We start from the raw sequence: 26,240 nt of genomic DNA, 5'->3' as shown, positions 1-26,240 counted from the left end.
TCATGAGTTCAAGCCCTGCATCAGGCTCTGTGCTGACAGCTCGGAGCCTGGAGCCTGCCTCAGATTCTGTGTCTCCCTCTCTCTCTGCCCCTGCCCTGCTCACACTCTGTCTCTCTCTCAAAAAATAAATAAACATTAAAAAAATAGAATAAAAAAGAAAACAAAATACCTTACTCTGAGGACATATGCAACCCTTGGGAGATATCTGAGGCAAATGGTAAACAGTTGGTTATTATTATTTTTTGCTCTCCTCTGGGAGCCCTAATACCCTTAATGTCATCTGCATACGCTTCTGCTTTGAGTCTGTGACCTAAGGTCATGGTTACCCCTCCCTCAAGTCTGTAATTCTTTGATAAGATTCCAGTTCCTCATAAAGAGACAGATATTAGTGAACCTTAAGGTAAACCTTTTTAAAAAAATTGCAATGATGAAACTTAAAAAAAAAAAAAGAATGAATGGTTCAAAGGAGAAACTAGCTCAAAAATTCTGAAGTGTCTACTAAGTTAAATAAACAATAAATACATTTTTTCTATTGTATCATCAAATATTAATGTTTATGGGCCATTTAAAATATAATTTTTTGTGATGAATTTTATTGATTTTCTTTGGTCCTTTATTTTTCATGGCAGCAGAGTGACATTGGTAAATTCTTGAGTAAGTCATCGAGCCTCTCAACCTCAGCTACTAATCTCTATAATGGGTGCAATGATTCTTGCCTCAGAACTGATTTTTTTTAAGAACGTTTTTTAATGTTTTATTTATTTCTGAGAGAGAGAGAGAGAGAGATGGCATGAGCAGGGGAGGGTCAGAGAGTGAGGGAGACACAGAATCTGAAGACAGGCTCTGAGCTAGCTGTCAGCACAGAGCCTGACGTGGGGCTCGAACCCACGATCCATGAGATCATGACCTGAGCTGAAGTCAGATGCTTTACCGACTGAGCCACACAAGCGCCCCTATTTATTACCTTTAAATATTTTGCCTTACAATCTGTGAACATAGTATATGTCTTGATTTATTTGGGTCTTCATTTAATATTGCTTAATAAAGTTTATATTTCTTCCTGCTGGGTCTTAAGTATATTTGAAGTTATGTGTATTTTGAAATTTCTGATATTTACTATTTGTCAAATACATTTTGTACATTTTTCAAAGTTTCATTTATTAATTTGAGAGAGAGAGAGAGAATCCCAGATAGGCTCTGCTGACACCATGGGGCCCGACACAGGGCTTGAACCCATAAACTGTGAGATCATGACCTAAGCCGAAACCAAGAGTCAGATGCTCAAATGACTGAGCCACACAGGCACCTCTGTACATATTAAAAAAAATTTTTTTTATAGTTTATTTATTTTTGAGACAGAGAGAGACAGAGCATGAGTGGGGGAGGGGTAGAGAGAGAGTGAGACACAGAATCTGAAACAGGCTCCAGGGTCTGAGCTGTCAGCACAGAGCCCGATGCAGGGCTCGAACCCATGAACCGTGAGATCTAACCCGAGCCGAAGTTGGATGCTTAACCAACTGAGCCACCCAGGCGCCCCCATATTTTTTAAATTGTGTTTTAAGTTTAGTTTCTTGCTTATATATGTAAAGTATCTGCTCAAAAATAATAAAGATAGCTTAGTTCCTTAATTCCAGAGACCTTTGATTTTAAATGACAATTATATCTGCCATGATCTACTGAATATATCTATATTCAACTTAGCAGCCCTATTCCTGGAACTTTATCCAACAGAAATAAAAAGCAATTGTTTTTAAGCATTATATAGCCTTGAATGTTTACCATAGCATTGATTGTGAGGGCAGAAAACTGGAAATAGAGTGAATATCGATGAATATGGAAATGATCAAGTTCTCTTACATGAGGTAAGCCATACACAGGAATATTAATGTAGCCATTAAACAGAAATGAATGAGAGCTGTTCCGTGGACATGAAGAGGTTTCCCTGAAGTATTTCTTGAAAATGAAAAAGGAGGAACAGTATCTTTTATGACGCATTTTTTATAAAATATATATATACATACATGTTTGTCTAGTAATAAGAATTTAAACAAAAATATGTCTCTGTGTAATATATGTAAATATACCATATTGTTAATGTGGGGAGGATGGGATGATGTGACTGGTGGGGGAGGTAGAAAGTATAGCTGAGGTCTCTTGCTACTTTTATGGGTGTTTGTAGCCTGGGCTGGACACCTCATTTTAATGATAATGTTGTTTTAATGGAAAACATGTGTTCCAAAGGCTGAACCACAGGGTTCTATATTAATGGAGACAGATGGTCTAAATATTGAACACTAACTGATAACTCACATTATCATTAGATTTTAGTGAAGTGGGCGGTTTGTGTTTCCCTCAAGGGCAGTCAAATTTTTCAGTTTTGTTTTTACAAAAATAGTTGCATTACTGGGGCACCCAGGTGGCTTTCCACACAGAGCCCACTACAGGTCCTCGGTCCCCCTTTCTCTCTGACCCTCCCCGGCTCATGCTTTCCCTCTCTCTCTCTCTCTCTCTGTCTCTCTCTCTCAAAAATAAATAAATAAATAAAAACTTTAAAAAAAAAGTTGCGTTACCTCAGCTAAGTCCAGTAAGCAGCAGGGAACACCTGGGTACACACACACACACACACACACACACACACACACACGTAACATGCGCATGGCCACACACAGCCTGCAGGTGGAGCCAGCTTGAGATTGCAGGGAACCCCTGAGAACTTTGTGTCATCACAGCAGGGTAAATTTTTTAGTTAGAAGAGACCCGGAGATGATTTCCTTCACTTAAACCACATTTCTTTTTTTTTTTTTTAATGCTTTATTTATTTCTAGGAGAGAGAAAGAGACAGCGTGAGCAGGGGAGGGTCAGAGAGAGAGGGAGTGACAGACTCTGAAACAGGCTCCAGGCTCTGAGCTGGCAGTCAGCACAGAGCCTGACGCGGGGCTCGAACCCACGAACCGTGAGATCATGACCTAAGCGAAAGTTGGTCGCTTAACCGACTTAGCCACCCACGCGCCCCACTTAAACCACATTTCTAAGGAAACGAGAATGAGGGCCAGAAAAGCAATAAGACTTGGCTGAGGTCGCAGAGTTATTTAGAAGCCAGGTGGGGAACCCAGACTCCAAGGTCTCCTGGATTTCAAGTCGCAATTTGTAAAGTAGATGCAGCCATGTGCAGACACACGCCCTGCACATCTCCAGGCAGAAATCATTCAGAACGAGGAAATCACCTATTGAATTTAAGATGGTTGCAAGAAAATAGTGCCTGGTGGGCAGGCAGCTGACAGTATGTTGAAACATAAATGGGATACAAGGATCTATTGCCTGTCTGCCCATACATGGTCTTAGGGTCCTTGATATAAGTGGGTAGACTTGTCCTCTGCTCATTTGACAATGATTTGCTCTCAGCCAGTAACTGGAGAATGGATAGTATTGAAGCAACACTGTAAAATCCCTACAGATTTGTTGCTGAGAAACAATCATTGTCAACTGCTACATTGGAGGGATTTTGGTAAAAAGGGCACATAAAGGAAAACCCTCATAACTGCATTCCGCAGATGCGTGCACCCTGTTATACAAAGGTAAATGTGCCCCAGTGACATCGGAATGTCCCTGAGCTGAATAATTACTTTGATTGTTCTTTCCCGACTGCTTAGTGAACCGTGTTATCCAAAGGGCTGACACTGATTTCCAGTTTTCATTTTGGCAAAATGCTGATTCTTCTTTACCAAGGATTTTAGTTTGTTCTTTATTGAAGTGTCATTTTGCGATACAAGACTTCTCTCACTGTAGTCCCCTCCCCATTTTGAGGAATAAATGCTCAGGAACCCTTATCAGTTGCCCGTCGATGACAGGTGCCAGGCTGGGAGCCGAGGATTTGGGAGACAAGAGTCGATGGTCAGTGGGCAAGGCAGAGATGCACCTCTCATGTCATATGACAGAGAACGTTTTGGGGGAAAATTGTGTAGACGGCTTCCAGTACAGTGTAGTGGTGGGATCAGCGAAGGCTCCTCAGAGGAGGTTAGGACTGTTAGCTGGGATCTTGCAGGATGTGTAGGAGTTCTTAGGCAGCTATGAGGGGAGCTGAAAGAAGATACTGCCCCCAAGGAAGTGCAGAGCCCTGCGTGTCAAAGCCTGGCCAGTCTGGGGTGCCTTGGTGTCTCAATTGGTTAAACATCTGAGTCTTGGTTTCGGCTCAGGTTATAATCTCATGGTTTCGTGAGTTTGAGCCCCGAATTGGGCTCCATACTGAACAGTGTGGAGCCTACTTGGGATTCTCTCTCTCCCCTACTCACGCTGTGTGTCTCTCAAAATAAATAAATAAACTTAAAAAAAAAAAAAAAGCCTGGCCAATCTGATGGTGGACAGGTGTGCCTGGAGGGAAGCTGGGTGGTGGGGGACAGTGGTGCATAGAAACCAGGCTTGAGAAGTGGGCAGAGGAAGATCCTGAGAGATCTTGTGTACCATTTCAGGGCATTTACTTGTCCCATAAAGGGTGGGTACCCACCTAACGAAGGAAGGGTTGCAGCCACTCATGTGTCTTACAAGGCAGACAATGGTAACAGGTTGTGTGCTCTGGGGCAGGGAGCTTGCTGACTCCTTCACTTACTGGAAGGATTGGCTACTCTCTCTGTGTTCCTAATTGACCGTAAGAAAAAATACGCTCAGTCAATAAAAAAAAGCTTTGGGGGGCTCTGTGGGAAGGGGAATCCAAAGTGGTCTAACCAGGGCTCCCAGAATCAGCAGGAATATCAAATGTTTGAGTTAGAAGACTTTGAAATGTCAGGTTTTATTTTTTTGGAAAAAAAGAAAAACAAACTTTAGAGACTAGGATTAGTTTGTTGGAATCGGTCCCTTTTCTAGATTTATGATACTGTTTATCCTTGTAGGTGATTCTCTCAGGAATCATAGGATTAACAACTTGGAAACGGCCTATGATACTGCTGGTATGTACTGATCTCATAAATTGTTACTCTTTGTAAAACGTGCTGTGTATGAAGGCTGCAAAATCAATCACTGAAGAAAAATGCTCGAGCTTTCTTGTCCATGAAAAAAAGAAGCTAACAACGGACAGTGTTAGAAGTCAGATGTTCTCCCAATGGCAAAGTGAGATGATAGTTTTGTCAGTTTTCCTTTTTTTTTCTTGAGTTGCCTTTTTGTTGTTCTTATTATGTACCACATTGATACACTGCATAACCTTCTAGAAGGGGTGGATGAGCGTAACCGAGTGATTTTTCATCTATCAGGAAAAGGCTTCCCTAATCAATATGATGGAAACCCTTTGACACATAGTAATGATTAACTCCAGAGATGCGCCTGTCTCTTTGCATCAAACTTCACCGAGAAGGATAACGGGAAACGCTTTTGTCCTCACCACCCCCACCCCGTTATTGCACCTGTGGATGTGTTCAGTGGCTGTGGTGGGGTGACCAAGGACATGACCATGATGCTGATCCCGGGCAGGATCTCGAACCACTTCGCACCGAGGTTGCCAGGACTGAACCCTTCCTTCCTGTCCCCCTAGAGTAACCCGACCTCAATGTTGGGTTTTCGGTTTCATTTCAAGCTTCTTATGTAACCAATGCTGTCCACGTGTTTTTAGTCCCAGGATTAGATCTGTTGTAAAGATATAATTAAAAAAAAAGTGGTTTGCTATGGACATTTTAAAACATATACTGAAGTGGAGGGAATAATATAACGAACTCCCTGTACCAATCACCCAGCTTCAACAACTACCAACTCAGCCAGTCTTGTTCCGCTAGACCCTCACCCTTTCCTCGGCTCCCCGTGTCTTTTCCCTGCATATTCTTTTGAAGTAATTCTCAGATTAAATCATGAGACATAATTTTTTGTTGTTATAATGCCTTGGTTGGACAACCTTACAGTTTCATTGCTTAGACTTTCTATATTTTCTCTTTATCACATGTATATTATATTTTCATGGTAATGTAGGCATTTATTGGTACCTTTATCCTTTCTTTTAGTTAGGGCAAAATTCATATAATGTAAAGGTAACTGTTTTAAAGTTTACAACTTATTGGCATTTAGTGCATTTTCATTGTTCATTTTTTTGGTTTTGGTTTGTTTTGCTATGTCCTTTGGATTCAGGGAGTGCTATAAAAACCAGATGATTGCCAATAGAATTACCAACTTTCAAAGATGAAGTAGAGGATCAAAGAAATTCGATTTGAAGTACATACAGTGAAAAAAATTTTTTTTCTATATAGTGTCTTTTTTGACTTTTCTCCCATTCGTTTTGATGTAGGGTTAAATACTTTTCTAAATTCTTTCCTTTTTAAAATTTATTTCTGAGAGAGAGACAGAATGAGCAGGGGAGGGTCAGAGAGAGAGAGGGAGACACAGACTCTGAAGCAGGCTCCAGGCTCTGAGCTGTCAGCGCAGAGCCCAATGCAGGGCCCAAACTCACAAACCATGTGACCATGACCTGAGCTGAAGTCGGACCCTTAACCAACTGAGCCACCCAGGCGCCCCTAATTTTCTAAATTCTTGTTCATCTTAAATAGGCCACTGTTTGGTGGGCAGTGGGAATACAAAACTGGGTAAATTCTTAAATGGAAGTAGAAGAAACACACTGCAGAAGACAGTCTGAGTAATGGGCCCCAGAACTGTGTTGATGGCCTTGAACAACTAAAGAGTTTTCAGGCCACGAGACATAATTTCAGGCCATGCTGCCAATTACGTTAGGCAGCATTTTAGAAGCCCATCAATTATTCCTTTTCATGAAACTCTGTTCATATTTCTGGAAGAAGTAAATTATTGGTGCAGCACTTTAATCTCTGAGATAGCAGAGTAGGAGAAAAATGAGGCTTCAGATAAGTTTTATGACGTGTTATGAGTGGCTGACGTTTATTTTGCAACAACTCTCTAGAAAAATGTTGGATGGTGTTCAATGTTTATACTAATATTTGGCTGTAAGAGTCATTTTTTTGCTCTGATTTTTCCATTGGGTCAGTATTGAAATGCTGAGTCAGATTGGGTCAGATTGAAATACATCACTCAGGTATTTAAATTAAAATCAGAAAATCTCTAATGCTACCTGTATTTTTAAGACTCTAAATGGGGAGGAGAATACAAGAATGTGTTCCGGGTAGATATGGAGAAAGTCGACCTTTTAAGACATTTATTTCTCTAACATTGTTTTCTTTGGGAAAGGTCCCTCATAGATTTATTATGTGAGCTCAAGCAACTGTAGGACAAAATGACCTTCATAGAAATGTATCTTTATTTTATGCCTTGAAATTTATTTCTCATCTTTGTTGATAAGTATATATCCAGCTTTGTCAAAGTTATAACCAATTTGTACATACCGTGTTGTGTTCTGCTTTTCCTCTTTAATATTACATTAATTAAGTTCATCTCAGTAAATATTATGTTTCCGTGTATAAGGGGTCCACATGCCTGCCTGAATGACATGCTGTCATGTTTCTGTATTACCATCAATTGTAAGCCTGTTGGACCCATAGGCTTCTATATTTCGACTGTTATGAATTATGTATTTAGAAGGTCACGTAGAGATTGTTTTGAAATGTTAATTAATATCAATTTATAAAGAAGATAAATGAAATGATAGGAATTGTACAAGGACAAACTTTCTGGGTACATCAATAGATCATTTGAGCCTTGGTCAGTATCATAAGTGAAAAATCTCAGTTTACACGAATCTTAATATTCTGTTATAACTTGTGCCACATGCTTTTCTTATGTTAAAAACTGGAAAAAATCATGTGATGAAACGGAAGGAACTGAATACACCAGTCAGACATTCCTACTCTGTCTCCTAGCTCATCCCCTGGAGAGCTACATAATGTACAAGCCTCTTAACTTTTCTGAGTCTAGGTTTTTTTCTGAATGCAGGGGATAATCTAGTGACATCAAGAGGTAGCTCTGTCCCCCCTCCCACAGCCCCACTGAGTGGATGCTTCACCTTTTCTTTGGCTTCCTGAGTTTAGGGAACGTGCCACTGGATGATTTGGGGTGGGAGGTCACGTTCCATCAGAGAGCCAGTAGGGCCCTGTGGGTGGGTCTGTTCCCACAGATGTTTGCGTGGCTGGTCAGTTCCAGCCCTTCTCTCCTTCATGTCCTGTACTCTACCCACAGGGACACCTTCTGACTCCGACACAGCCAAGCGGTCTTATACCAACTTGGGACCTCCTTCCCCAACTCTTTGCTTGGCTGGCTCCTTTTCTTCTGGGTTTCAGCCCGCCAGTCCCTTCCTGAGACAGACCTTCCCTGAGCAGCCTGCTAGCACTGGCCCTGCATCCCTGCCTCTCACCATGTCCCAGCACTGACTTTAGGCTTCACTGTCTGTAATTTGCCTGCATGCTATTGGTGTACTACCTGCTGTCTATCTCTCCACTGTAGGTAGTTGTACAAAGACAGGGGTCCTGTCCATCTTCTTCACCCCGTTCCCCCAGGGCCAGCGTGCTCGCTATACCTCTGTTGTTGACTGCAAAATTAATTTGGCAGCCAACAAGAAATTTAGGTCCTAGGTTCTCGACATTTCTTTTTTACTTTTGTCTGAAATTCCTTGCACTTGTTTTCATTCTGTAGAATGTTGTGTTTCTCCCCTTTTTACTCCAGGGTGCTTAGAGAGTATAATGGTGCTTGAGGTTGAGAGGGGGGATGTTGGTCTTTCCAGGGCCCTTTGAGAGGCAAGCTGGCCTCCTTTTGAGTTGTTGGGCACACACTAATCTAGAACACTTGGATATTTCCTTTTGAAAACCACTTATATTTGTGCTTCTTCTTTTGTGATTATTGTCTCAGGGATTACATTAGGTTTTACCCTGGTGTGAACAATGAAGGCTCAGTCTGACCCAATTCTTTCACACTCAAGGTTTCATGGAAACTCAAGAGTTGGAAGTTTTCATTTACTGGATCTTCTTCCTTATGCTAAGAAAATAGTCATGTGTCCAGAACAAAAATAATAATGCTGGAACATAGTTTGTAAATATTTATAGCTATTTTTTTTTAAAAGAAATCCTTTCTATTTAAAAAAATTTTTGAGTAAGAGAGAGCAGGGGAGAGGGGCAGAGGGGGAGAGAGAGAGAGAGAGAATTTCAGGGCTCCATCCCACGACGCCAAGATCACAATCTGAACCAAAATCAAGAGTCAGGTGCTCAACCACTGAGCCACCCAGGAGCCCCATATTTATAGCTGCTTTTGATGACTGGAATGAAGCCAGGGTGTGTGTGCATATCATTCCAGCTTGTGTACTTTCTATCAAGAACAAACATTTCCTGTATGTATGTATGTATGTATGTATGTATGCATGTATGTATATATGTTTATTTGAGAGAGAGAGAGAACAGGGGAGGGGAAGAGAGAGGGACACACAGAATCGGAAGCAGGCTCCAGGCTCTGAGCTGTCAGCACAGAGCCCGATGTGGGGCTCAAACCCACAGACCATGAGATCATGACCTGAGCCGAAGTCTGACGCTTAACCAACTGAGCCACCCAGGTGCTCCATATTGTTCTTTTTTTCCCTATGAAGTTTGGTAGAGAGTGGGGTGAATATAACCTTAAAGCTGATTAAAAAAAAAAAGACCGCTTTAATCTTTAGCATCAAGAATGAAAGTACTTCCCTGGTGATGTTGTTGGGTCACATATGTGGTTTATTCCCAGCTGTGTGGACTTGCACCCTGGATGGAAAATAGAAGAGGTTAATGAACTGGCTATTTAAAAAAATAAGCCATCAGTTTCTCTTTTAACTTCAAGCTTATGGAATTTAGGGTAAAATTTTCTTACCCAAAAGACTCTCAAAACTGGTTTCAGTAAGATCTACAGACATTCTGCCCCTCTCATCCAGCGGTCCAAATAGTCTAGGCTGGCAAGGTGGTTCTGCTTCACAAAGCCATTTGGGGATCCGGGTGCTTTCCATCTTATTGTGCCTTGAACGGAGAGTCATGTATCACACGGACCCTTGGTCAAGAGATTGAGATATTAGCCCACCAGGTAGTTAGAAATACTTGTAGGTAGGGGGTGCTTGGGTGACTCCATTGGTTACGTGTCTGACTCTTAATCTCAGCTCAGGTCTTGATCTCAGGGTCGTGAGTTCAAGCCCAAGGTAGGGCTCTGCACTAGGTGTGAAGCCTACTTAAAAAAAAAAAAAAAGAAAAAAGAAAAGAAATACTTGTAGGTGTGTTAGCTGCAAAATGGGTGGTGGTCCTTTCATTCTGATGACATGAAGACCAGGAGGGGTCAGAATACCTGTGGGCAGTTTAGGAAACTGTACATTTATAAAATGAGCTCTAAGCTCTGAATTTGTACATTCTGGTTCTTTCACATATATTTTCTGGTGGTCAAAATTTGGAATAAGCCTTGGTTGGAGAGTTCAAGAAACCTGCATTTTAATGCTGACACATTACCACTAATTATCGGTGACCTTGGGGAAATCTCTTGGGTTTCTGTATCTGAACAATGAGGCACTTACATTCAGAAGCATTGTTTTAAGAGTCTTTCAGCTTTCATTTTTGTAGGTTTCCAGAATCCTCTTTAGTTACCTCGGGGGTGTTTTAACTTTAGATGGACATTTTCAATAAGCCATTATAAGACCCCTGTGTATAAATGCTATGATTATTTCACTCTTGTTTTCTTTTTTTTTAAGGTATAAAAATGGATGGCTCTTCTCCCTCTTCAGAATACTTAATAATATTCTGCTGCACATATATAATGCTTAAGAATTTATGTCGTTAGTCATGTGATTTGTGTGGCAGGTATTTTTCCTGTTTGATAGATAAGGGACCCGTGGCTCAGGTGTTAACCAGCTTGTCCAGTTTACAAACACAGGAACTATTTTTAGAAAGAAGCAGGGACAGTCACTCCTAGTCCAGTGCTCTTTTCATTGTACCGTAATTCTATCACCTCCTCCATTAGCAAATTGCTAGGTACTTCTCTGTGGCCAGCAGTGGGGTATGTGTGGGGTGTGTGTGTGTGTGTGTGTATGTGTGTAATTTAAATTAATTATTTTCTTATTTGTGACTATCCATTTCTTTTTCTTTTTTAAATTTTTCTTAGTGTTTTATTTATTTTTTATTTCTAGGAGAGAGAGAGAGAGAGACAGCGTGAGCAGGGGAGGGTCAGAGAGAGAGGGAGTCACAGACTGAAACAGGCTCCAGGCTCCGTGCTGGCAGTCAGCACAGAGCCCGACGCGGGGCTCGAACCCACGAACCGCGAGATCATGACCTAAGCGAAAGTCGGACGCCTAACCGACTAAGCCACCCAGGCGCCCCTATCCATTTCTTTTTCAAGTTCCAAAGTGGCAGGACATTCATCAAGTTTATCCTTGACTGAAAGGAACAAGAAGCAGAACTGAACAAGGCATCAGGGTCTCGGCTTGGAGTCTTAATCCTGCTCCCTTCAGTGAGCAGCCCAGGAAATGATCTGACCTGTTTCCTCAGATGTACTGTGGGGATGCACCCATCTCTCAGGCTTGTAGACAGGGAAGCATGTTGAAACTGTAACATGTAAAACGAGATCTAAAGCTAGGCAAGCACCTTATAAATAATTTTCAGCAGCCACCAATCTCCCGGAAGAGATTTGGCCTCTCGCATGCCTGTGTCATTAGGGAACTCATGGGAGCAAGGTGTGTGCATTTAGGCTTCATGAAAGCACCCTGGGCCAGGATTTGGGCTTCTCTGCGACCACACTGGGTTTAGTCTGCTGGCAACCAAGCTTTCGTGTCTCTGCTCTGCTTGCCTGCTCCCAAAACTGTGCATCGGGTGAGAACCTGGCATCCTCAGTAATTGGAAGCACTTTGGGTGGCCCGTCTCCGGGCAGAATCAAGGCCCAGGCGACTCCTTGCTTTGCAAAGTGGCCTCAGCCATATGGGCGTGCTCTCATTAGCCGGTTTGGTTTGGCAGAGACAGGTAATCACCAAAGCTTTGAGGAAACCTTTCTGCCAAGTCAATTATTACAGTCAGAGTGAGCCTCAGGCCAAATTCTGCTGTACGTGCAAACACTTATTAGCCAACAGACAAAACAATTGTTCATTCACTCTGTTCTGTAAGCATAAAAGGTCGAAGGCTAAGATTTTTTTGAGCTTACAGAACAGTGTGAACAATTTTTTACTTCCAGTTTTCGTTGCACCGATTTGTCTTGAAAACCATTGCTGAGCCCCTGAAATTCTGTCCATCAGGCAAAGCTGAGTTGATTGGATCTGCTGCAGTAAGGGGGAACACCTGCCTGCCAGTTCTCAGAAGGGGTGAATCAAGAGAGCATATTTGTAGGGTTGAGGCCCCTGCTGGGGGATTGTAAAGTGACCTTTGCGAGATAGGAAATTGATAGGGTTTGGGCAGAACTTATCACATAATAGCTTTGGATTGGTGGGCGAACGGAGGGGAGGGCCTGGGAGCAAGATTTGATAAGTAAGCTGTTAGTTTTTTTTGTTTTTTTTTTTTTTTTTTTACAAATAGTTTATTGTCAAATTAGTTTCCACATAACACCCAGTGCTCTTCCCCACTAGTGCCCTCCTCCATGCCCATCCCCCTCCCCCCCACATCCATCAGTCCTCAGTTTTTGTCAGCCTTCAAGAGTCTCTCATGGTTTGCCTCTCTCCCTTTCCCCCACCATTTCCCCCCTTCTTCTCCCCCTTGTTCCTCCGTCAAGTTCCTCCTAATCCTCCTATACGTGCAAACATATGATATTTGTCCTTCTCTGCCTGACTTATTTCACTCAGCATAACACCCTCAAGGTCCATCCATGTTTTGATCAACTATTTTAGTTGGTTCCCAGTCTTATGTTTGAGGAACAAGTATTTCCTGGGGCAAGTAGCTAAGTTATCCTTGCCTGTTCTAAGTATTGTTTATCTGTTGGGTCAGAAAAGTCTGGCCAGTCCCAGAATTGATTAGCATCAGGAAATTATGTTGGTTTTAGATCTCAACGTGAATTTCATGAAGAGTCCATTTTTATCATCCATTGTGCTAATTAAACAATCCAACGGTTCCATCCATTGGACAAAATTCATTTCCACAGTCGCTCTGCTACTTGAACAAAGTTGCTTAGATGCTGTTGAGAGATGAAGGCAAAGGAAGCTTCTGGAGTGTGGCCTTTCTCATAAGTGCTAGCTGACTACCCTGGAATTTGAATTCCTGACTGTCCTTAAGGTGTTGCTTGGACCAATCTCTGTGTACATAGTATCCCACTGTCTGTGACCAGCTCTTTCAAGTGCATTGCAGACACGCTCTGGTGGTAGCTGCGTGCTGGGTTTCAGACTAACAGACTAGAGGGATCCACTTCTGATATGACCACAAGAGAACTGCAGGACTGATGAGCGATTTGGGGCAAAAGGGGAGACCATTTTGAGTTGGCGAGCACCTGGAAACAGACGCGTGGACAAAGTTATGATGTGTGGGGTCTGGGGTGTGTGTGTGTGTGTGTATTTAACCCTGGGGGATCTATATATTTGTGTTTGTTGTCACTTGGAAAATTTCCAAAACAATATGCAAGAAAGTGTTTACAGCAGGCACTTCTGTTGAGTGCAGTGGGAAGGGAAGGGGGGAGATTTTGACTTTCCACTTGATATCTGGAGAGGACATGCATCATATTGTACGAAGAAGAGGCTGTTTGGTTTCCTTGTCTTGTTTGGGTTTGGTGGCCAGTATCCGTATAATCAGAGCTCTCTGTTTGGGGTTTTGTTTATTTGCCCTTGTGTGAATCTCAGTGGGAGGCAGGGCCATGCTTCAGGCGATGGAAGCTTCTGAGGCCAGATGCTAACACTTCTGAATGCTACCAGGATGTGAGCTCCTTGACCTCCACTCAGGGAAGCTCCTGCCCAGGACCCTGAAGCTGAAGCTGTGAATGCAGAACAGCCTGGGCAGTGTCCACGGCTGGCAGCAGAGGCTCTTGTTTTCCTGGGGCACGACCTTGGTAGAGGTCCCAGCGCCCAGCTTCCCTTGGCCCCTACCCAGGTTTCTGAGCCTGGTTCCTGGGGATTCTGTGAGCTACCTGATAGCCCTGCAAGAAATTCCTTTTCTGCTTAAATAGCCTGAGTTGGTTTCCATTATTCATAATATACGCAAGAACTCTGCTGTAGGACCATGATTTTTTTCTTCTATGAACGTTACTTTTATAACAGTCTAAAAAACGAATTCAGAAATAAATTACAGGGATTCATTTTATTTTTAAAATATTTTTATTTATTTTTAAGTTTTTGTAACATTTTTATTTAGTTTTGAGAGACAGAGAGTGAGCAGAGAGGGGCAGAGAGAGAGGGAGACACAGAATCCGAAGTAGGCTCCAGGCTCTGAGCTGTGAGTCCAGACCCCAACGCGGGGCTCGAACTCCCGAACTGTAAGAACATGACCTGAGCCAAAGTCAGCCGCTAAACCAGTTGAGCCAGCCAGGTGCCCCATAGGGACTCATCTTAAATATCCGGCCATTTATGGTGCTTCCGCTAAAGAACAAGAAATCCAGTGGGTGCTCAAATTAGATTAATTAATGGTGAGTGATTGGTGTTGGATGTAAGGACTGGGATGGTAGCATAACTGGGTCTTAACTAAATTTCATTTCTTTTTTTTTTAAGTTTATTTATTTATTTTGAGAGACACAGAATGCAAGTGGGGGAAGGCCAGAGAGAGAGGAGGACAGAAGATCCGAAGTGGGTTCTGTGGTGACAGCACAGAGCCTGATGTGGGACTCAAACTCATGAACCATGAGATCATGACCTGAGTCAAAGTCAGCTGCTTAAACGGCTGAGCAACCTAGGTGGCCCTCTAGCTGTAATCTCTCTCTCTTTCTCTCTTTTTTTTTTTAAATATTTTTATTTATTTCTAGGAGAGAGAGAGAGAGACAGCGTGAGCAGGGGAGGGTCAGAGAGAGAGGGAGACACAGACTCTGAAACAGGCTCCAGGCTCTGAGCTGGCAGTCAGAACAGAGCCCGACACAAGGCTCGAACCCACGAACCGCGAGAACATGACCTAAGTGAAAGTCGGACACTTAACCGACTAAGCCACCCAGGCGCCCCTCTAGCTGTAATCTCTTAATGAGGATACTAAAGGATTGCCTTGTGAAGTTCTTTTTCATTTATTTATTTTTTAATTTTTAAAGTTTATTTATTTTGAGAGAGAGCATGAGCAGAGTAGGGGCAGAAAGAGGTGGGAGAGAGAGAGAATCCCAAGCAAGCTCTGCGCCGTCAACACAGAGCCCCATGGGGGGTTTGATGTCACAAATGGTGAGATGATGACCTGAGCCAAAATCAAGAGTTGGACGGGTTAACTGACTGAGTCACCCAGGTGCCTCGTGAAGTTCTTTGATGAAGAAAATAGAATAATTTATAAATGGACATTGTCTTTTAGCAGGTATTCTGTAAGTTGAAGGAGACAAAAGAGTATAGATTTGAGTCAGACCTGGATCTGATTGGGGTCCCCTAATTAGTTGCATAATTTAGGGCATAGTAAAGAAATCACCTCTTTGAGACTGTCTCCTATTTATTTTATGTCTATATCCACAAAATATATTTATTTATATTTATAAATATATTTATATTAATATATTGTATATAATATATAATTATTATGTTATTGTATATAATACAATTATATATATAACTATATATATTAGCCAAATATATATGGCTAATACATACACACACTATAGGGGCGCCTGGGTGGCTCAGTTGGTTAAGTGTCTGACTTTGGCTTAGGTCATGATCTCATGGTTTGTGGGTTCGAGCCCCGCGTCGGGCTCTGTGCTGACAGCCAGCTCAGAGCCTGGAGCCTGCTTCAGATTCTGTGTCTCCCTCTCTCTCTGACCCTCCCCTGCTCACTCTGTCTCTCTCTCTCTCTCTATCAGAAATAAAAAGAAACATTAAAAAAAAATAAACACACACTATATATTTAACAAACATATGTATGGCATATACACACACACTATATGTATGTCTATATATGTATTACATATATATGACACACACATGCACTGCATGCATATGAAACACACCACTGTGACATTGTCACGTTTGCTAATTTACTAAATGCCTTTTAAGAGGAATAAAATCTTAAAAAACATTTTTTTAATTTTATTTTTGAAAGAGACGGAAAGAGAGTGGGAGAGAGGGGAAGAGGGAGAGAGAGAGAGAGAGAGATAGAGAGAGAATCTTAAGCAGACTCCATGCTCAGCACAGAGCCCAACACAGAACTCCATCCCATGCTCAAGTGACTGCGCCCCTAGAGGAGGAAATCTTTTTTATTTATTAAAGGGGAGCTCATTAGCCTCCCTCACTTATTAAAGATAGTCATTAGACCTCTGTGCATTTCTCCAAGCACCCAACCATGATCACACACCCCAAATGAACCCTTTTAAACTCTTTCTGATGGGAATGCTCTGGTGGTCGTCTCCATCCTAAAGGTGAGGGATTCATAACACATTCTCCCATGTAACCTCTAGTTTTTTGGAAATTATTTTATTGTCCTCTCAATGACTTTTATAATATCATAAGCTTCTGTTTCTTAATTCATTAACTTCAGGTAGTATCTTTTGACTCTTTTTTATAAGATGAAGAAATTAGCCCTTCAATCTAGTTTTTTCCTCCTTCTGATGGTAAAACCATTCCTGTTACAATCTCAGTGTTTCAACATTTACATTTTGCCCTATCTTATGCCATTTCAAATTTTGTCTATAAATTGTTTCTCAAATAGTGGAAACCAACAATAGCACTTAGAATATTTTCAATATGTGGGGGCACCTGAGTGGCTCAGTTGGTTAAGCATCCGACTTCAGCTCAGGTCATGATCTCACAATTCGTGGGTTCGAGCCCCGTGTCGGGCTCTGTGCTGACTGCCAGCTCAGAGCCTAGAGCCTGTTTCAGATTCTGTGTCTCCCTCTCTCTCTGACCCTCCCCTGCTCATGCTGTCTCTATCTCTCTCTCAAAAATAATAAAACATTAAAAAAATTTAAAAAAAAGAATATTTTCATTACGTGGATGTGACTGTAAGAGGAAGTCAGAATTGGATTCTTTGTTTTCAGATTCACCTGGGGCTGCATTACAGCCAACATCTCCCACATTCCAGTGTTAGGCTATCGAAGCAGGACTTGTAAAGCTTTTGGGTGAAAACCAGTTTTGCAACCCTTAGCTGATTTCCATCCCCTGGCCTATAAAAAGATTAGGGATTAAAGAGACAAATGTTTTGGGAGAACGTTACCGAATTGCTGTGGCATTTTGAGTCCACCTCCGCAGCGGGGAGGGAGTGAGTGCTTCACGATAAGCACTTGGAGAACCTGATACGGGTCCCCTGGTTGACTGGATCAGTGTCAGGCACTTGCCTGGGGAATTTTAAAGGGCTGGTTGGAGCGCCTTGTGGCCTCAGAGTTAAAGACTGCTGGGAAATTCTTGTACTTTCCTACACCAGGCCCAAGCTGGGAGGGGCCTGGCCTGCACCACTGGATGCTCGAGTGTGGGGAACAGCAGGTCAACAATCCGTCTCTCCGAGGAAGCAAGAACACCGCTTGGGAGAAGGTCCCTGGAAACAGTGGCTGAAGGCAGACATCAAGAGTCAAGTGAAGTGTTGCTGCCCTTACCCTCTTTACCAACAGGGCCCACTCTCCCCCTTACTCCCTCCTCTCCAAAATGGCAGAGCTGTGGCCGCCAGACCTCAGGAGGAGAAGTGGCCACAAGATTGCAGTCACTCCCGGCAAGCTGGCTCGCTCCATGCCAGGATCAGTCAGATAAGAGTTAGAGAAGCTTAAATTTAAACATGAATTTCCAAGTTTTGACTGGGGCATTTTACAGAAATGAGCAGGAGGGGGGGACGGACACACACACACACACACACACACACACACACTCTCTCTCTCTCTCTCTCTCTCTCTCTGAGAATCTTAAGCAGGCTCCTCACTCAGCAGGGAGCCTAATATGAGGCTTGATCGATCACCCTAGGATCATGACCTGAGCCAAAACCAGAGTCAGGCTTAACTGACTGCACCACTGTGGGGAGGAAAAGAGACTCTTTGTAATTTAAAGTGAATGGAGAACTTTTTGCACCTGATATTGACCAGAGAAGTCATGGGCCTGCCCTCCCATTTCACCTGAGGGGTCGGGACAAACTAGCCCTACAGAGTGGGCTCAGATAACATTGAGGAAGAGAACAAAGTGGTCTTCTGCTGGCCCCCCGAACCTTGCTTGCTTGAGGGATCAGTGACATTATTTTTGGAGGCACCGCCGTGAATGATCATGTCTAGAAGGAAATGTAACCCCATGTCCCTAAAAGGAGGGCAGTTTTGAGAGCCACGTCAAATCTATTATTCTTTCTTATTCACTGTTATTTACTTAGTATCATGACACGTTTCAGTTTGCTTCAGCTTTAGACCATGACTTTGGTTGATAGGTTTATATTATTTCTGGACTTTTTTAAAATTATTTTTTAATGTTTATTTTTGAGAGAGAGATGGAGAGTGAGCGAGGGTGGGGCAGACAGAGAATCTGAAGCAGGTTCCAGGCTCTGAGCTGTCAGCATAGAGCCTAATGCGGGGATTGAACCCACGAACTGTGAGATCATGACCTGAGCTGAAGTTGGATGCTTAACCGACTGAGCCACCAGGTGCCCCTATTTCATGCGTTTCTAAATGTCCTTTTTCTTTTTCTTCTGACAAAGAAAGCACCTAATCTTGGAGATGATCTAGCTGCTGTGTCGTTGTCATTGTCTCTTCCTCCTCCTCCTCCTTCTTTAACATCTTTATTGAAATACATTTGACGTACTCTAACATTTACCCCGTAAAATGTACAGTCCAGTAGTTGTTAGCATGTTCACAGATAGGTACAAACATCTTCAGCGACAATTCTAGAACATTTTCAACATCCCAGAAAGAAATCCTGTACCCATTAGGAGTCCCTCCCGTTTCCTTCTAATAACCCCCAGCCCTTGGAAACCACTAATGAACTATCTCCATAAATTTGCCTATTCCGGCTATTTCAGATCAGTAGAATCATATAAGGGGCGCCTGGGTGGCTCCGTCGGTTAGGCATCCGACTCTTGATTTCGGCTTAGGTCATGATCTCACAGGTTCATGAGTTCAAGGCCCACGTTGTCAGTTCAGAGCCTGCTTGGGAGTCTTCCTCTCTGCCTTTCCCCCACTTATGCTATCTGTGTCTCTCCCAAAATAAACTTAAAAAAAATGGAATCATACAATATGTGATCCTCTGTAACTGGCTTCTTTCACTTAGCATATTTTTTAGCACAGTATCCCTAAGGGTCGTCCATGTTATAACATGTATTAGCACCTCTTCCCATTTTTATTGTTGGATACTATTCCAGCGATGGGCGTTAATCCATTTTACTTGTCTACTTATCAGTTGGTGGACACGTCCACTTTGGCTATCATGGATGACACTGCTGTGAACATTTGTGTGCAAGATTTTTGGTGGATGTGTTTCCGTTTCTCTTGCCTGGATGCCTAGGATAGAATGGCTGAGTCATACGTTAACTCTATGCTTAATATTTTGAGGAACTGTTTTCCAAAGCAGCTGTGTCATTTTACATTCCCATCAGAGGAGTGTCTGAGTTCCAGTTTCTTCACATCTCTGTCCACACTTTTACTGCCTGTGTTTTTGATTAGAGCCATTATTATATGATTAGAGCCACATTTTATGTGATGTGGTCTCTCAATGTGTTTCTGATTTGATGTTGAGAATCGTCCCATGTGTTTATGGGCCGTTTGTGTGTCTTCTTTGGGGAAATGTCTATTTGGAAATGTCTAATTGGAAAAATTAAAATTTCTTTAATGTTTATTTCTGAGACCCCCCACACACAAATACACCCAGAAAGTGAGTGGGGGAGGGGCAGAGTGACAGTGACACAGCGTCTCAAGCAGGCTCTAGGCTCGGAGCTGTCAGCACAGAACCTGACATGGGGCTCGAACTCACAAGCCGTGAGATCATGACCTGAGCCAAAGTCAGACACCTAACTGATGGAGCCATCCCGGTGCCCTGAGAAATGTCTATTTAGATTCTTTGCCCATTTTTTGATTAGGTTTATTTGTCTTTTTATTACAGGTCCCTCATCAGGTATATGATTAGTAATTTACTGTCTTGATGGTGTCCTTTGAAGCACAGAAATGTTTTTATTGTGATGATGTCCAGTTTACTTTGTCTTTAGTTGCAAAACAGTCGTATTTAAGAAGGCTGACCTAACCCAAGATCATGAAGATTTACCTCTATAGTTTCTTTTTTAAATTAATTAATTAACTAATTAATTACTTTTGAGAGAGAGCAAGATCAGAAGCAGGAGAGGGGCAGAGAGAAGGAGAGACAGAATCCCAAGCAGATGCTGCGCTGTCAGCGCAGAGCCGATGCGGGGCCCAAACTCATGAACTGTGAGATCATGACCTGAGCTGAGATCAAGAGTCAGATGCTCAACCCACTGAGCCACGCAGGGGCTCCACTGGTATGTTTTCTTGTAAGAGTGTATTTAATGGACTGTGGTCCATTTTGAGGTAACCTTTGCATACGGTGTGAGGCAGTGGTCCAGGTTCATTCTTTTGCATGTGGGTTCCCGTTGTCCCAACATCTTTTATTGAAAAGACTGGTCTTTCCTCACTGAGTCTTCTTGGGACACTTATTGAAAATCAGTGGAGTCTGAATGTGATGTTTCTTCATCTGGCTTAACCACACTCCCCATGAGCTCTGCCATTTTTCCTTTGGACGTTTCTAAGCCTCCTGACTTCCTGTTCAGTTTGGACCTAATTATTTTCTAGGCCTGCTGCACAGATGTCACCTGAATATTTCCTTCCTTTGTATTCTTGGGCGACAGCCACTGTTTCTTAGACCTCGTGCTTCACTCATATATTCTTTCTCCTTGAATCCCTTTTTCATTTTGCCAAAGAACACGATCAACTAAAACTTTCCAGCAACAATGTGAGGGAAGAGGGGAGCCCTCGCAGGTTTTCAGTGTCTTGATGTCTGTTTGTTTTGGCCTCTCACTTGAATGATGGTTTGGCTGGATTGAGAAGTCTAGGTTCAAAAAGTTTTCTATTCTGAATTTGAAGGCATTGCTTGATGAGACCTCCGTCACTGGAGAGAAGCTTGATGCTGACTGATTCTTGTTCCTTAATAAGCAGCTTCTTGGGGCGCCTGGGTGGCTTAGTCGGTTAAGTGTCCAACTTTCGCTTGGGTCATGATCTCGCGGTTCGTGGGTTCGAGCCCCGCGTCGGGCTCTGTGCTGACTGCCAGCTCGGAGCCTGGAGCCTGTTTCGGTCTGTGACTCCCTCTCTCTCTGACCCTCCCCTGCTCACGCTGTCTCTCTCTCTCTCTCTCCTAGAAATAAATAAAAACATTAAAAAAAAAATAAGCAGCTTCTTTTATTTTTTTCCCCCCTGTCTGGAAGCTTTTAGGTTCTTTTCTTTACCTCGGTATTGATAAAACTTAATTTTCCCTAAGAAGATAAAATCATGACTCCTAGGAAATTAGAGAGTGAATGTGTGTCATTAATGAGGGAAAACTGTTTCAAGGAACATTTGAGAGATGTTTATAGGTAACACTAGGAGCTGACTGCCAGGATGGACACAAAACTGGTGGGTGTCCAGCAGAGCCCTAAATGGCAACTTTAGAGGCTTTCTGTTCCATTGGACAGAATTTATTTTCATCTCCACTGAAAAAAAATCTGCAACTTCAACTGTGCTTCTACAGAATTGTAAAATAGTCAAACAGGCAGATAACTAGATGGAATACTCAGTAATCTCCTTTGCTTTTTTCCAAGTTTCTGATAATTAAAAAAAATTTTAATGTTTTTTTTTTTTTTAATTTTTGAGAGAGAGAGAGAGCTGGGGAGGGGCAGAGAGAGAGGGAGACACAGTATCCAAAGCTGGCTCCAGTCTGCGAGCTTTCAGCATAGAGCTCGATGCGGGGCTCAAACCCATGAACTGCGAGATAATGACCCAGCTGAAGTTGGACACTTAACTCCACTTAACCGAGGAGTCCTTCGGATAATTTTTTTCAGAGTTTTCTGAAATTACATGAGGATGTGTCTAGGGGTGGGTCTCCTTTTCCTTCATCCTTTTTAAGTACGTTTACTCCGTGAGGCTTTGAGGTCTTTTAATGAGAAGACATGTGCCTTTCTCCAACACTAAGCAATTTTCTTTGTTGTTTCTTTGATTATTTTCTTCCCTCTATTTGCTCTTTCTTCCTAGAATTTCTAATAGGCAGATGTTGGATCTTTGGAATTTTTGCCTTTTTGTTTCTTACTTTTTTCAAAGCTTTAGACTTCTGGTAGTCATACGTTATGAGGCATCTCCTAAAAGTAAGACATTCTTCTACCTTCCAGTAGTAACATTATCACAACTAAGAAAGTTACTGGTAATTTTTTAAAAAAAATTTTAATATTTATTTCTGAGGAGAGAGAGAGAGACAGTGTGAGCAGGGGAAGGTCAGAGAAAGAGGGAGACACAGAATCTGAAACAGGCTCCAGGCTCTGAGCTGTCAGCACAGAGCCCGACTCAGGGCTCGAACCCACGAACTGTGAGATCATGACCTGAGCTGAAGTTGGATGCTTAACCGACTGAGCCACCCAGGTGCCCCAGTGGTAATTTCTTAATACCATGTGATATTCAGCCCATTTTAACATTTCCCCTATTACTCCAAAATGTTGCATAACTTTTTCTTAATCAAAGCTTAACTGAAGTATGGTGTGTTTATATTTCCGTATGTCAAAAAGTATGCCTGTGCAGACTAGCTCTTCCTTTTAGTTGTTGTTAAATCCAATATGCAATCAAGGTTCAGTCATTTTATTTGATTATTCTCTTTAGTCTTTCAGGTTCCAGAACACTCTTCCTGCTCCTTCCCCCCACTCTTTTGTCCCCAGGAATTGACTTTGTGAAGACATGAGTCCAGTTGGTTTGTTTCTTCCTTTTCTCCTCCCTTCCTTGTATCTTCTTGCCCTCTCCATTTCCTTCATTCTTTTGATAGGGAAAATTTCAAATATGCTCCTAATCTGAAAGAAAAACAACAGTTGCTCTGGTACCTACAGCCGAGCTATCACAATCATTGACCCATGTTCACACTTGCCTCATCTGTACCTCTGACCGCTTCTCTTTCTCTTGCTATTGGGTTGTGTTGAAATCAATACCAACCTTCAGAACATTTTGCCCTCAAATATTTCGGTGGATGTTTATAAATGACACAGCAGGTAGCTCAGCAAGGGCTGTTGGCTAGAGCGTGGATGTTGGCCTCCCCACTTTACAGCTGCCCAGCATGTGGCTGGGTTCTGAGAGGGGCTGTCTCAGGTGGGTGTTCCAAGGGCCCAGGGGATGGGGTGGGGCGCCCCAGCTTCCCAGGATCCAGCCTTGGATGCCTGCTGCTTCCTACTGGCACACAGATCCTAAGGCCAGGTTAGAATCAAGGGGAGGGAAACTGGGAGTTGGACTCCACCTCTTTTCCTTTTTTCTTTTGCTATTCTTAAAAATTGGGGTAAAATATACCCCAGTTAAAATGTACCATTGTAGAGTGTACAATGGCATTAAGTACATTCACAATGCTGTGCAACCGTCACTACTATCTGTTATCAGAACTTGCTCATCATCTCAAACAGAAACTCTGTACGCATTCAGCCATAGCTCCTCATTTCCTGCTGGGAATTGCCATTCTTTCTGTCTCTGTGAATCGGACTACCCTCGGTGCCTCATGTAAGAGGAGTGTGTCCTTTGGTATCTGGCTTACTTTGCTTAGCATAGTGCTTTCCAGGTTCATTTGTGTTGTAGCATGTGTCCATACTTCCTTCCTCTTTAAGGCTGGATAATATTCCACAGAGTGTATTAAACTCCATCTCTTGTGAGGAATGGCCTGTGGGTAAAGAGGAAGGATTTGATGGTGGCGGCCATCTGTGGGGACTGTTGATTCTGCAGAGCTTCTCGACAGCTGAGATCTTCATTGCTGGGGAGTCAAAACATCTAACTCTCCAACTTATTGAACCTTGAGAAGCTCACAGTAGCGGAGAAGCAACTAGAAGCAGGGAAAGAACCAAAATTAGAGAAGCGTGGAGGAAAGCAGGAAAGACTAATGGAGGAAGGAAAGTGGTGTCTCAAGAATCATAGATCTGCAACTTCGTTTAAACCTCTCTGTGGCTTTTCATATCTTCAGATCCAAATTTACGTCTGCTACCTAATTCCCAAGAGCCACGGCAAACAACATCCCTGTTCCTGTCGTCTCGTTCAAATAGCCAGTGTCGTGTGTCTTGTGTCATGTCGTCTTCTTTATTATATCTCCTGAGACTCTCATTAGGGTATTTTCCTCCTGGTCCGTACATTCCCAATGGGTACATGCTCATTTAGGCTGGGAGAGCTAAGTTGTGTCAGGGAATAATGGAGCTAAACAAACTGAGGGCACCCCCATCTCTGCTGTGCCTGACTACTGGGGTCATGAGGGAAGAGACTTTTCTGGGGTGATATGTTGAAAGGGAGGCCTAGGAGACTGGTTGGAGGGGTCTTCCAGGGAACAGGGGAAAGGAGCCTATGGGAGGGCAGAATTTCTTTTTCACAAGCAAGGAGCCTCAAAAGTGCCCCTGAGATTTGTGCCTTTTCACCAGGGATTAGCAACTCTCAGTTATAAGTGCTTTTAGCTCACCTCGAAGCTGTATCCCAAACTGGTGACAATTTGTCCGACTCTGGTGTGGATAGGAGGAAGCCTTTCGCTCCTATTGGGAGAAGAACTGGAAATAAATGTTATTATATTTTAAACACATTATGAAAAGAAAATCTGGGGATGACCATTAACATGAATAAATCTGATACTTAAAAATATCCTTGAGAGAAAAGGGAGACAGCTGGTTCCATTCATAGCAACGACCTGTGTTTGGTTTGCTGGCAAAGAGAATGAGTCTGGACGTCGGTAATATATCTGCCAAACTTCTGGAAGAAGTTTAAAGAGTGTCAAGGAAGTGAAGCCCTGGAGTAGGTTCTTCGAGGATCTAAAGATTAAAGACACACAGGCAAACCAAGTCAGCGCATGTGTGAGCTCCTGAAAGAGGTTTAAAGCAAGAGTCGGGCTTTGTGAGTGGCTATGATTTGTTATGTTTTGTTGGTTGTCATGGTGCTGGGCAGTCAATCTTAACATTCATTTTGCTAAAGTGGTTCAGAAAAGTTTTAGTTTGGTGTCTTCACTTTTTCCCCCCAGTGTCTGTGTGTTGTGTTCAGATAACTTTGCTCATGATTCTACATCTTTATATTATAATGCTTCTCCAGGGGCACCTGAATGGCTCAGTCGGTTAAGCGTCTGACTTCGGCTCAGGTCATGATCTCGCAGTTCATGGGTTTGAGCCCCGCGTCAGGCTCTGTGCTGACAGCTCGGAGCCTGGAGCCAGCTTCAGATTCTGTGTCTCCTTTTGCCCCGCCCCTCCCCTGCTTGCCCTCTGTCTCTCTCTCTCTTTCAAAAATTAAAAAAAAAAAATGCTTCTCCAAACTGAATTAAAACGTTAAATATCAAGAGTTAACTAAATAGTTACATTAACTGCCATAGGTCCTATGACATTTGTTTTACTAACCAGTGAGACTAATCAGTGGCTTGGAGCTTGGACTCCCTGGCTCTGAGGACATAAATGTCAAAATGTTGGTTTGATTCCCAGCTAAATCACACAACGTTCTTGTTTCAGGTGGAAAATATAAAGTAAGTTCTAAGGACTGGATTCTTTGTTCTTCTACCCACTCACTCACCACCCATATTCCTTCTTTCTTTGAAATAGAGTCCCAGCCCTTCGCATCTTCTTTCCTCAGAAAGTGGTGATTCCCACCAGGAGCAACGGTGGCAGCCATTTTCACGCAGGCAGTCATAGTAAATCCAGTGTTTGTCTTTCAGAGCCTGTTCTGTACATGTTCCAGAATATTCATAAGAATGCACGATGCCTCCACATAGTATTTATCATAACGAAATAATTGGCTTTCTTTCCTTTGTTTATTAATTGGTTGATGTATTCCTCCATCCACTCATTCAGTATAATTTAAAACCACCTATGTTTTTGTGTCTTTGGTTCAGATTTGGTGCCCCACTGGAAAAAAGTGTATTTTGGTCTTTATTTATCTTGAGCTGTATCAAAAGGCTATGTGGAAAAAAGTGATTAAACAACTACCAGTAATAGTTTCTTGGGAAACTAAAAGATGAATAAAAGTGTGAATGGAAAGAATTCTAAGGTGATACTAGTATTTTTTAAATTGAAGATTTTTGAGAAGTTTCTCTTCGTGAGGGAGGAATTTGGTGAGCTTTAGATATTTAAGTAGAAGCACACATACACATATTCATGAATCCCATTGATGAG

The 26,240-nt window shown here is 42.5% G+C and overlaps 1 protein-coding gene across 2 annotated transcripts in view; it reads left to right on the top strand.

The window, feature by feature from the left end:
• FAM189A2 (family with sequence similarity 189 member A2) overlaps positions 1-26,240 on the top strand; it is a 68,241-nt gene that overhangs the window by 5,890 nt on the left and 36,111 nt on the right. The window contains exon 2 of one of the 2 annotated variants that reach the window (XM_039249542.1): positions 4,884-4,940. The exons of the other annotated variant lie outside the window; for it this stretch is intronic. Coding sequence (XP_039105473.1) covers positions 4,884-4,940 — 57 coding nt within the window. The remainder of the gene's footprint in view (positions 1-4,883; positions 4,941-26,240) is intronic. 2 annotated transcript variants of the gene reach the window in all.

Source organism: Hyaena hyaena, unplaced genomic scaffold (genome assembly GCF_003009895.1).
Source record: "Hyaena hyaena isolate Hyena2069 unplaced genomic scaffold, ASM300989v1 scaffold_341, whole genome shotgun sequence".
Classification (NCBI taxonomy): Eukaryota; Metazoa; Chordata; class Mammalia; order Carnivora; family Hyaenidae; genus Hyaena; species Hyaena hyaena.
The sequence above is the reverse complement of the archived record's forward strand: the minus strand, read 5'-3'. Positions and strand labels throughout refer to the sequence as shown.